This window comes from Bactrocera dorsalis, chromosome 3, assembly GCF_023373825.1.
Source record: "Bactrocera dorsalis isolate Fly_Bdor chromosome 3, ASM2337382v1, whole genome shotgun sequence".
In the NCBI taxonomy this organism is placed as follows: Eukaryota; Metazoa; Arthropoda; class Insecta; order Diptera; family Tephritidae; genus Bactrocera; species Bactrocera dorsalis.
The window spans coordinates 88199570-88213489 of NC_064305.1; the positions used below are offsets into that span (position 1 = coordinate 88199570).

General features: G+C 33.8%; 1 protein-coding gene across 9 annotated transcripts in view; it reads left to right on the top strand.

The window, feature by feature from the left end:
- The window catches only part of LOC105229403 (protein grainyhead), a 286235-nt gene that overhangs the window by 205091 nt on the left and 67224 nt on the right, over positions 1–13920 (top strand). For all 9 annotated transcript variants that reach the window (XM_049451848.1, XM_049451847.1, XM_019991500.3 and 6 more), the window contains one exon: positions 165–579. In XM_049451848.1, coding sequence (XP_049307805.1) covers positions 165–579 — 415 coding nt within the window. The remainder of the gene's footprint in view (positions 1–164; positions 580–13920) is intronic.

The following is a 13920-nucleotide window of genomic DNA, read 5'->3' on the forward strand; positions in this document are numbered from 1 at the left end:
TGTCGCGCATGCAACAGCTGCAACGCGAAACCAACCCGCATTAGGGTTACTTAGCTTAGTACGAAACTCGCTCACGCGCAGTTTACTTATTAACTTATTTACTTAGCTAATTACTTTTGCTATTTTCTAATTTGCACTTTTCTCTTGCGATTCTTCTTTTGCAGCACACCAACGGCCGGCAACAACAAATTGAATGGACAAACCACACCTCTGGACGTGTCCGGCCTATCGCAAAATGAATTCCAAGGCCTGCTGCTTGGTTCACACCCATCGGCGGCCGGTGGCAACGGCAACGCATCCACAACACCAACTACCATCTCACAGCACTCAGCCATTGTGGCAGCGGCCACTGCCGCAGCAGCAGCAGCTGGTGGCGCCACAGCTGTAGTGGTTACCGCCGAGCAGCAGCGGCAACAACAACAGGCCCAACAGACGATCAGCATCAAACGCGAGCCGGAAGATCTACGCAAGGAGCCGAAAAGCGGCGTCAGCAGCACCATCGTCGATGCGACGAACAGCATCACCAATGGTGGCGTGATAAGCGGCACCGCACATCACCAGCAACACGGCGGAACGAAGGTGAGTGCGTTGCAGCGAACCCAAAGTACTTGGCCTCCCAAATCCGTTGGTATTGCCACTGGGCGCGCTACGCGTTAGCGTTAGTTTCTTTTCGCCTGCCTGCTTGGCAATGTATTTGTGTTATTGCGTTGTTGATTTTTTCAGTATTGTGTTGTGGCTGAAGTGAGAGTGCATCAGTTGGCGTCCATTGCGCGATGTGCGCATGAACGGCGCAAAGTGCGTTACGCGCACGCATGTGTGTTCCCCACAACGCGCGCACATTTGCAATCCCACCTTGTCACCTCAACCCCTCCGCTAGGCTTTGTGCACATGTGCATGTGTGTGTGTGTGTATGTTCACTCTTTTCTGTTTAATTTTCAAATGCAAAGCGTGGCTAAAGCTGCGCTATCGCCATTGTCCAACGTCGCCGCCTTGTCGTGCACTACAATATGGTCGCCAACCCCCCTGGGCTGCCCGCTCTCTATTGTCAACTCTATTATCGTCTAATAGGCGCTCCAACGCTTGCAATTGGCCCGACGACTATCAGCTGTGCTTGTGGTTTGTGCGCATGCGTTAGCGCGGCATTAGTGTTAGTGTCCGCCGTGCATGCGCCGAAGCGTTCTATTGGCTGGCGGGCTTGCGGCTTGCAATGCCAACGGCGCAACTGTTATACGGCAGTACTTTGCGTTCATGTATGTGTATGTGTGTATGTGGGGCTTGTGTGCAATTCGTGTGCTTGTTTGTCAACTGTTATACGCCATCTGTTGTGGCCGACTGGTGGCGTTCCACAACTGGTTAGGTGCCTCGCCGATTTCGCCTCATTCATTCATTCATCCATCGCACCCTGCACATCTACACTTGTACAAATCTATGTTGATTTTGCACTACCACACATATAATGTGTGTGCGTGTATGTTTTTCATTACCTTTTGCATTTGTGTGTCCCATTAGCCGTTTCAGGCTGCCTTTTCCACAAGATCGCACATATGATCTCATTGTATACTCTATGCATCTCTTTTTCGTGCATTGCTTCTTGCATTTAGCCTCGCACTCACACATATTTGCTCTGCTATGGCGGTTCGTTAGTCGTCGGTCTTTAAGTCACCACCAAACGATCGATCGCCGATTCTACTTTTAATATCGTTTACGATCAAACTATAGCATGCGGTTTCTGGTTTGAAGTTCACAAGTTGGTCTCTGCATGTTCGCTCTGCCGGGTCGGTATGGTTCGAACAGGTTGGATACTTTTGCTTAGTAAGCAGTGTTGTTGTTTTCTGTGTGCGTAGGTGTTTGGATTATTGGGATTACGACTTACTTCGAACAAATTGATAAAAACTAATTTGGTATTGTGTGTAAGTGGTTTGACGTGATAAGCGGAGTGTTATCAAAATGTTGTGTTTACTTAATGTCGAATAAAAATTTAAAAAAGAAATTAATAACTTGAGAATTTCCACACTTTTCATTCTATACTTTTCGCTATCCTTGAGGACCTGAAATAATTTTTTTCTTCCTCAATCCTTAACTTTTGCCCTGCGCCCTGCTCAGTACTTGCAGTCTACTCTTCTACAACTTCTACAAACGACCTTAAGTTGACCAGTGCCAAGATTGAAGCTCGATTTATGCTACAGAACAGTGGTTAAAGCTCCATCTACTATTGTATTTATAAACTGTTAAAACTTTTATACTAAAGAGCTTTCAACGAGCTTTTGAACTTTAAAAAGCTTAGAAAGTAAACATTTTGATATAAAATTTAATGGAATTTATACTGCGATTCCAAATAGGAGCAACCGTCATACCAATTAATTTTCAAAAAACTGCCCTGGAGCTTTTAAAGCTTCATCAAGTTATGCCACTGCTACTATAGTATGAGTTGCAGCCACAAAAGTTTTGGTTTGGACGAAAGCTTTCAAAGCTTTAACGGTTCGATCGAAAGTTTAAACACAAAAAGACATTACAAAAACAAACGGAAAGCTTTTTCGCAACTATCATATGACTAAAAAATAAAAAAAAATGCTGAACTTCCGGAAATTGTCATTATTCCCACGTTAGTCATGTCACAACATGCGCTTACGGAAAAAAATATGTGTGAGTTGAAAGTATTATAAGAAGAAATGGCGTAAAAAATTATTATAAATATTTACACACATTACAGTAGACATATTTATTACACATCGCCTGCAGCATTGTAGACATGCGCTTCCTGCTCCAGTTTTCTCCTTTCTAAGACATATGTGGCCATATGCAAACATTAGTCTACAATAAGCTCTACCAAGCACCACTACAGACACAATATTTAAACACTTCCGGTATAGTTGCGCCCTACCGCTAGCGGCAGAACAACACACAATGCTAAAGCGACGCAGCGCGCTCTATAAGCAACGGTTGCGCGCTACTTCCTGAACCGAACACAACGCTGCGGAAGTTCGAAGCCAAGAACCAAAGGCACCAGCGCCGCAACCTTAGCAGTTCGAAAAGCGCGCGGCCCATAAGAAAGCATATAGCTACAATAAAAGCAACGTGTTGGCGTTCGAACTTGAAATGACGCACAAGCGGACAGCGGCGGCCGCGCAATACGAAGCGGCGTACAAACGCGCTTGAAACTAGCCAACCAGGTAAGCGCGCAGCAGAAGCAGCACTGAAGAAGACGCAACGCACAGGGTGTAGATTGCTTGCTTCCACCACTGTTTTCACGGTCTGTTTGCTGCTTCCACTGCCGCTAGCCGTAGCGCATCTGTGACCATACCTGGACGGCAGATCGTATGGTTGGTAGTTGTTATTGCTATTGGTGGTGGTGGTGGTGGTGCGACTTGCGCGCTGCTCGCATACAGTTTACAGCTACGACTTCAGCTTCAGTGTGTCACATAGTGTTGACGAAGCAAGGTCGGTCGTGATCGTGTGCGAGAGTACGTTTTGCTAACTTACGTTTAAGTTACACTCGAAAGGCAAGCGAATACGTCGTCGAACGATAGGCACGTTTGCCGTTTTATTTTCGGCTTGGCTAACTAACTGACACAGCGCTGCCTTAGCGATCTTAGCCATTTTTGAATAGCGCGGCTCGGCAAGTGTGCACGAACGAACGTATTGCCGCCGCGAGTTGCGAACTAACAACGCGCTAACGACTGGCTAACCGTTTTTGTGAACGCTTGATGTGTGCTTAACTGCAGGAAGAACAAGAGGCAAGAAGTGTAGGCACGAAGCGCAAGAACAGTGTGAACGCGCGTCGCGAACACAAGTAAAACTTGAAGTATCCTCCAAAAAATATTAAATGCTGCTGAACTAGGCATATGCGCGCGTGCAAAAAAAATATATGAAATTAAAAAATACTAAACAAAAAGAAAAACAAGTGAACTTAGAACAAATCAAACTAAAGAAGCTTAGAAAAAAGTGTTGTAGAAAATTTTGTATGAAAGCGCCTCTAAGCGTAATAAAAATTCAAAATAAATAATTGAATTATTAAAACGCGCAAATTTCATAATAATTTAACACTAAATAGCTAACGACGCGCTCGTTAGTCTTTTTATGTGTTCACTTTTATTTCCAATTTAATTCTATAAACATTTTCGAGACGTGACTAAGCAATCGCGCTAGCAATTGACTGCGTAGATTCTTCTCAAATCAAACCTGCATCGCAATTTAAAGTGTTTACGTGTTTGTGCGGCATCTCGTGTCGAATATAGCGAATATAGAAAATTCGTGTAAACAACAGTTGGCGCAAAAAAGTTATATTATTTTCTAAAAACAAACAAAAATCAAAATAAATTACAATAACAATTATTGTTGCAAATATTTCAACTTGAAAGTGTTTACAGCGCCTCAAGCACGTGGAATTTCGCTTGCAAGGCTTTGAAAAAAAATATTATATATTATAAACTACAGTTATTTACAAAGATCTGTATGATCTTCGCTGTCAATTTAAGATTGTGTTAAATATTTTTTATTAAGCATTAAAGGTTTGTTGATTTTTCTAATAATAGTGAATATGGAAATGAAGTGCTAAATATGGAGGGTTTCGAGGAGCGCTCGTCGATACACACACTCACAAGTTGTTTATTACAATTATTTTTTGTTGTAAAAAATTACTTATGTATATTGTAGAAAATTCTCTTGTTGACAGAGTTTTCATAGTTTTTTTATTCCGATTAGAAGCTTTAAAGAAAACGTATGCCTTTCTTCTATAACAGTTATATTTTCATTAAAATAAATTATTTTAATCAAATTCTGGAAAATACAAAAAAATATATACATATGTATATCTTAAGGGGGAAGGGAAGCTATAACAAATCCATAAGCATTGCTTTTACTTCTATTGAATTTTTATTAAAATAAATTAGTTTGAACAAATTTTAAAACAAAACAAGAGAATGGTTTAATATGCCTCAGAGGAAGTATGGCAAAATTTTCTAGTAAACAAAAATATTTTCTTAACTTTTTTAATACAAAAATATAGCAATATGTATTCTATAAGCAGCAAAATTACTTTGAAACCATTTAAATATTTTTATTTAACCCAGACACATAGAACTATCCAACCATACACCCCTGGTGGTAGTTAATTTTTTACTTGAAAATATTTTTTTTTACTAAATTTTTTTAAATTGGCAGAAATTTTCGCAAATATTCTTCTATATGAGCTTTTAATGTTTATACTATGAAAAAAAAGTTTATTTACTTTTGATTAAATTTCATAAATCAACTTCTTTGCGCCATCATAAGTGAAAATTTTTGTCGCAAGAAAACTTCGAAAATTGCAAAAAAAAAAAAGCCCAAAAATCCAGAAATCAAAAAAAATTTCTTAAAAATAAATACATAATAGAATACATATTTTTTTATTATTATTTTCAACAAAATTAGCTTCCATGAGTTCATACATATTTAATTCAAACTGAACTATATTTTGTTATGTGGCAAATTTTGCGGGTCTTTATGAGTACTTGTGATAGAAAGGAGAATGCAATAGACCTTTAAGTCCAGCGCATGAATTAATTTATTTATATTATATATGAAACTTACCCCTTCGAGTACAAAAAGTTTTTGAAAGTTGTTATTGGATTAAAAACAATATTATTATAGTATTTAAAATTATACAGTTGATATTAAATATCCCGATAAAATATTGCTTGGTTGATTAATGTATCAATATACGACTTTAGTGCATGAAATAACATATAAGCGATATTTCAAAAGGTTTTTTGAAACGCTTATGCGATTTTCATACTTAGAAAAAAATGCCGTTACTTATTGGAATTAACATGAGCCAAACTCCAGACTAAATACAAGTTTCACATAAAATACAAAAAAAAAATTAACATCTTAAAATACTAAAACTCAAAATTAGATGTTTTATTTCATTTCTTTCAATTGTTTTTATTTGATTTTATATAATTTTTTAATTTAATTTAATTTAATTTAATTTAATTTAATTTATTTTAATTTAATTAATTTAATTTATTTTAATTTAATTTAATTTAATTTATTTTAATTTAATTAATTTAGTTTAATTTAATTTATTTTAATTTGATTTAATTAATCTAATTTATTTTAATTTTATTTTATTATAGTTTATCTTATAATATTTTTTTTATTTTGATTTATTTAAGTTTTTTTAATATTATGTTACTGTATTATTTTTCAACAATAATTCTCCTAAAAGCTTAAATTCTCACAAAACGGCAATACCAATTTAATATTATTTAAAATCAGCGACAAATAAATTGGCGCGACTTCAATTTCAATTAATTTCCGACAAAATTTCGAAAACAATTAAAGCACACACACACTTCCACATATGCACCCAAACACTTTAGAGCCCAAACAGGCCAATAAAAAGCCAACACAAGCAAATTAGTTAACATTTATCCAAAGCGCTAAGGTTAAAGCGCGCGCAGCCGCAATGACTGATCGGCAAAGAGCGATAACGTGAGAAATAATTCACAGTTTGGCGAAATCAGCCAACATGCAACACTAGTGCGGCACTTGCATTCAAGAACAGGCAACGATGTCAGGTGTCAAAGTGGCAATTAGCCGAAAAATTGCAAATATCAGAGAGCAGCAAACAGCTAAAGGCAACTACAACTACAAAAAAAATCCAACATATTCAAATGCGCGCACGCTCATGGCAGGTCAGAGGCAGCGTTATAAGCAATAAATCAATATTGCCATATGTTGCACAAACGCAAAACAAGCGAGTTATTAAAATGTTTGACGAAATATAAATTCTGAAATTTCAACAAAAACGTTTGCGCCTCGCAATTGCGGCACAAAACGCTTTCAAGTGTTACTACAATGCAAGCAGCCAATCAGAAGCGCAGGAAGAGCAGCGTTGCGGCAGCACAAAACAAGAGGGCTCATAACAATTATATAAGCACAAAGCAACAACTATTGCATGTTGCCACTGTGCTGCGCGTATGTTGCATAGCACATGCAATATTTTTGTTGTTGTGTATTGTTGCTCGCGCGCTGTCGCTTGACGGCCACTTCATTGTGCTTTTGGCGCTTGACTTTTGCGCCTCTGCAGTGGCACGAAACACAGCAAAAAAATAACAAAAAAAACATTTCATTGTTGTGACTCCAAGCATTTTGTGCGGGTGGTGTTGCAGCAGCAACAACAATAACGCAAAGACAACACACTCGAGTGTATGGCGAAAACAAGTTCGGCGCTTAAGTCTTTCATGCTTCGGTCGCGAACCAGCTGCGTTGTGCGGGTGTAGCGCGTTCGTCGCGCAAGTCTTTCGTGCCATCAATGGCACAGCGAAGTCAATGAGCCGCACGGCGGTGTGCGTGCGTGTTTTCGCGATTATTATTAATTTTTATTTTCATTTTTTCTTCAATTTTTGCAATTTGTTTTCTGCTAGTTGATTGGCTGTTGTTCTTGTTATTGTTGCGGTTAATGTTTTGGCAGTTGCGGATAATTATGTATCGTTTAGCGCCATTTAGTGTCGTCGATGGCGCAGAAGTGATGTAAATGGTATAAACAATATAATAAAACAGCCATCAACTCGGTTGGCAATGAATGGGTGCAGCGTGCCTCGCTATGTACTTGTGTGTGTGTAGTAGTGTGTAGTGTGGAGTATGGGAAAATGTGTTAGCTTGCAAAAATGCCTACAAAAATGTTTAATTGCTGTTGAATAGGTTTTTATTCAATTTGTATAATAGAATATTATTTGTTTTTTTTTCTCAAAATCTTGTGCATAACAGTATTTGAAATTTTATTTCATAAAGAGCACTCAACGCTTCTGAGCGTTAATTACAATCTTTCAAAAACGCTTAAAGTTTAATTAAATATGTCCCATTGTTTATTATTGGCGTTGATCACGCGATTGAAATTTTCATTGACTTACAGCTTTGTCAATTTTTAGGTTATAACATTTACAGCTTCTTTAGAAAATTTGTTTGCTTTTAGCATTGGGTAGAAATATACTTATTAATTTTTTCCAAACAAAAATTTTGAATTTTGAAGGACTTTAAATTTTTGTCAAAACTGAAAAATAGTTTTAGCGCTTTTTTTATGAGTATTACATGTATCTGCATAATTTTTTAGTAAAAATTTTATTTGTGTAGACTACTGGCCGCTTATTAAATCTTCATTTTTATTATATTTATCATTATGACTTCCGATTCTACCCTTGTTTTTGAAATCTAAAGATTTACATAAAATATCTTAGATTATATTGCCGATTCACTTCAAAATTTGTTTACATATTCTGTTGTTGAAAAAAGTTTTCAAATACTGAAACAGCTTTACAGTTCATATGAACTAATAAATTTTGAATTTTTGGGCAATTCTTGCCAATAATAAAAGCTTTATTTCACCTTTTAATCATCCAAAAGACTTTACGTCATATAATAGTTGTAATTATAGTTGGTATCATAAGGGACAGGCGTTCTAAGGTATCCAAATGAGATCCCTCTTAAGATCGACCTCTTAACCTAACCTATTATAGTGAAAATTTCGACTTAAGATTGCTTAAATTTTAAATGTAAGATTACTAAAATTATTCGAAAGAACATCTATTGACAAAACACGAAAAGACTTTTTCGACTACCTAATATTTATAAAAATTCCAACTTTTCAACGTTCATAACACTGACAAACTATGTCCTCATTATTACCATAACACTTATGTTATGTTTCCAGGAATATCTGTGTGTTTCAAGACCTATTTCAAAACATTCGTTCTTCAGACAAACCGTTTTTATTATAAAAGAAACATTTTTTTTATTTATTTTCTAAAATTAAATACAAATAGTGTATTGAACAAAATAAAAAGCTTTCCAAAATTCTAGAACATCTATTCCGACTTTTTCCTCAGCTTCTCTGCCAACCAAACCTATACTCCTACCAACCAACGAAAAAAGTAAATCACCAGTGCCATAAAAACACCCTAACTTCTTAAAAACTAGAAACCCCAAAGTGCCAAAGCGCCAAATACGAAACACGAAAACAGTTTCACTTTTCAATAAATCGCCAATTCATTGCGCCGCTTGTGAAACGCCTCAGATCGTCTTCGATCAACGCGCATTTGAATAGTTAATTGCCGCCGCTGCCAATCGAGCGTCGCACGTAACTTTGTTGTTGTTGTTAAGTTTTTATTCAAATAAGTTTTTTTCTTGATTTTATGCGATTATTATAACTCTTCCTTAAACAAATTAAAGAATTTAGCATAATTCTAGAAGAACAACAAGAAAACAACACTTATATAAAGATCTACACATACACTAGAGTATGTGTATGTGTGTGTGCGCACCCATTATACATAAATGTATATAAAACAGCTCATAATCGATGGTAATGTGTTGGCAATTTGGTTATTTTCTGTCGATAATAAATATGCTAACAATAGTTATTCTTGTTTCCTTAACGTTTTTGTTGTTGCCCCCACTTATGCTTGTGGTTATTATGTTATATAAAATGTGTGTGTGTGCTGATGTGTTTTCGCTGTTCTGAAGCGTTCTCGTCGCATCTGCTTGTCTTAATAGTCAAGGTTGTTTGTGACGTCGTCGCTGGCCGCTGCAACGCCACTTGTCGGCCGCTGCCCACTCGCGGCCATAAATTCTGTTTGATTCGCTTGAATTTTGTAGCTTTGATTTCAACTGTTTGTTTGTTTTTTGTGTGTTTTTGTTGTTGTTAGTGCCTCTCGCTTTGCTAAATGTCACTCCAAATGCACTTGTTGACTTATATATATATAAATGTATATATATACATACATATTTTATAGATATTTCTTTTTTATTATCGCCCGCTTCAATTTATGCGCTTTAATGAAATAATAAAATTCGGATTTTTCGTTAAACTAAATTCTAATTAGCTCACTGCAAAACATATTCCTTAATTATGCTCATAGACAGACACTCACATATACATATACATATATATTATGCATTTTTATGAGCTTAAAGCTACCATAAAAGATATTATAGAGTTTAATCAGCGCCATAAAAACATATTTAAGTTGAAGAAAATTTAAATATTTGTGCATAAACAATATATTATAATTAAACTGGTGTCGAGTGCGGAATCATTCTTATTGCAGTTTTAGTCGAAATCTTCCATGCTGAAATATTGAAATATTTAATCTGCACGAAAAAGCGTATACTTAAAGCATTCTGAAATAAAAATGCTGAGCTGCTTTAACAACAAATTATTAATTAAAAGTAAATATTTGACTTCCACACATCAGCTGCTAGTTAACTGACCGTATTGAAGGTGAGCAGGCAGGTTAAAATCATGGCTTTGGAGAATAGCCTGAGGAAAGCACGATAGCATAGTATTTGGAAAAACGATTATTCGTAGATTTAAAGGATTTAAAATATATGAAATGAAACTAAAAAAAAAATTATTTTTTTATGGAATATATTAAATTTATAATACATTAAAAAAAATGTTGAATAAAATTTAAATTAATTTTTTTATTTAAAATGCTGAATGCAAAAATTAACTATGCAATTTTCCAGAGACCGCAAAAAAGTATACTTAACTAATTTCATTATTTTTAAAATTATTATTTTTTAATTAATTCTTCTTAATAAAATAAATTATTTTTTTTTTAATTAAAATGTTGAATGCAAAAATTAATTGTATTAATTAAAATAATTAATTTTAATTAATTTTTTAATTTCACGTAAATTATTTTTAATTAAATCAAATTAATTAATTTCACTTAATAAATTAATTTTTAATTAAATTTTTAATTTCCCACAGAGCGAAAAAATAAGTATGTATAATTAATTTCACTATTTTTTAAATTTAATTCTTTTTAAATTAATTCTACTTAATAAAATTAATTCATATGTTGAATACAAAAATTAATTTTATTAATTAGAACCATTAAAGGTAATTATTTTTTAAATCTCAAATAAATTACTTGTTAATTGAATCAAACTAATTAATATAAATTAAATTATTTGGCTTTTATTAATTTTTTAATTTCCCACCGAAAAAATATGTATACTTAACTAATTTCACTATTTATAAAATTAATTTTTTTTTCATTAATTCTACTTAATAAAACTAATTATTTCTTTAACTAATTTTTTTAATTAAAATGTTAATGCAAAAAGTAATTGTATTAATTGAAATAATTAATTTTAATTGTTTTTTGCATCAAAAATAATATTGTTTATTAAAATAATTATATAAAATTAACTATTTTAATTTAATAAATTAATTTTTGAATTTTCAAAGACCGAAAAAGATTAAGTATACTTATATTTTAAATTAATTCTACTTAACAAAATTAATTAATTTTTAAATAAAATTTTTTAAATTAATTTTACTTGATAAAAGGCATTTAATTAAATATTTATTATAGTTATTAATATAAAATTTTTTTTATATTAATTTTACCAGCCTTATTTAATTAAATACTAACTAATTTAATTAAGTAATCAGGAATGATATCTTTATAATAATATCAACAAGTCGTTCGCTGCTAAATTATATCATCTACTCAGAAAAACGAAGCGGAACGAACAAGAAAAAAAGCTTGTTAACAAATTTCACTTTTTAAACGTTTTTGTCAACATTTTTGGAAATTTTTTATGTCTACACAGATTCTTCAATATATACACCATAGGCACACACGTTTTATATTTTATTTTTATTTGTTTAACCACAAAGAATTTTGTGAAATTGTGTTACTGAGTTAAAGCATCAAGCAACGGGTTCTTGAAATCAGTCAACCATTTATTTTAGGCCATTTTAGGCCATCAAAACCAAGTGACCAACTTGACTAGTTTTTTTCGCACAGCTTCTATGCGATATACAATAACATGCAAGTTATAAAAAAAATCGGTGATTTCGATTTGGTGAAATAGCAACAAAATTATAAATATTTATAGCTCAGCGCAAGAAGATACGAAAGCAGCAGGAATTAAGAATTAAGCATATTTAATGAGCGCAGCAGAATAACAACAGCTCATAATGAGCCGCAAAAAAAAACAAAAACACAGAAAATATCGAAATTATAATAAATAAAAACATAAAAATTTAACGACACCAAACCGAGAAAAAAGTGAAACCAATAAAAGAACAACGAAAAATGATCAGATAGTTATAAAATATGTTAAAATAAAGGCAATAAATTAATATAAGCGCAAAAGGCAATAATGCAAATTAAAATAGTATATTGTACAAACACACACACGCACATACATACATGAGAGATAACAAGCATTAATAAAAAACATATTATTCTGTGGCAGAAAAAATGCTTTCCGCACTTCCTGAAACACGAATTGATTTGCATTGAAAATGAGAAATGACACATGACACGACACGGCGCTGCGACGCTGACGCTGACGCCGACGACGAACGAACTATGCGCCTTACGGTGATTAAGTGGAGCTAAGCGACTTGTGGTAGGCATAAAAGAACACACAACGCACACTCTCAAGCAAACGCCATATGAGTGCGTGTGTGTGTATGGCAGCAGAAAGCACTTTATCTCTTGGCGACAGCCAACTCATACAAGTGACACTGAAAATATGCGATAATTTTAATTACTGTTGCGAATATAAAAATATGTAAACATTTTGTCCACTTTTCGCTTGCTCGTAATGAGTCGCGTTGTGACAGGTACACGACTGCCACAGCTAGTGCGCACGCAGTCCGTCACGCAGGCAGGCCAGCAGCAGGTATGGCGATATCGAGCAATCGCTGGCTGTTAATGGCCAGTCTCAGGGACACAGGATCATGCCACAACTATACTTATGCTATTATTGCGTATGAATATTGACTTTCCCCGTATTATTATTGCAACTGATAGATGTCGAGTGAAGTTATGCATGTGTGTGTAGTGGTATAGATTTTTGTTTTTTCGCTTGCTTATGAAAGCAATTAACGCCTCATTAAGCGTTGCAGCCGTCTGTTGCCGCTGATAGGCGCAATTTGGCGCGTCAACAGCGTGCACTGACAAACAACAAGCTGGTTATTAGCTAGCCAATATATGTGCATACAAACATGATTACTAGGCGGGCAATTATGCAAAAATTTTTCATTGGTTATATGTAGCTATTACTGTTACTTACATTATTTAAAATAACAAAATAAGAAAAAATTGGAACTTCGAACCTTTAATACCCTTTACAGGTGCATTTCTTATAGCCTAAAATAGTATTTATTGGGTAGTCGAAAATAATCTGTTTCAAATTTCGTGAAGATATCTCGTAAACTAACAACGATTTATTTTAAATTTTTAAATAAATAAACAAATATATACCATTTAGCGAATTTTTTCATTATTTTGTCTCATTTTTGAACAGCTGTAACTTTTTTTTCAAAATTAATTTAAAAAGTAATGAAATTAATTAACTTTACATATTTTTTATCGGTATCTGGAAAATACTAATTATAAAAAAATATTTACCATTTTTTTATTTAGTGAAAAAAGTTTTTAATTTGAAGACACAAAATACGAAAGGACTTTTTCGACTACCCTATCGTCGGTACCAACAAATCAGCAGTCTTTGGAAAGAAATAATGTTTGCGAAATTTCAGTTCAATATCGTAAAAACTGAGTGGTTACCATATACTTTATAGGGTCTATGGTTTCAAGGGTTTCCTTTAGGGTGTATAATAACTTTGAAGAATATTAATTATTTATTTTTTTTTTAATATATATTTTTAAACAAATATATTGCCAAATTAAACATAAATTTATCAAATTTAACTAAAATAAATTATCTTGACTTCTTTGCCATCCAATTAATCGCGCTGGTAAATGCAATTTGCGATTTCGCATGCTTACAGCAGTTCTTAAACAATATAAAAAAATACTTTAAATTAAAAAAATTAAACTTTAATTGAAACAGAATATAAAAATCTTAAGCAATCGAAATGACTCTGAACGCCTTCAAAACGCCGTA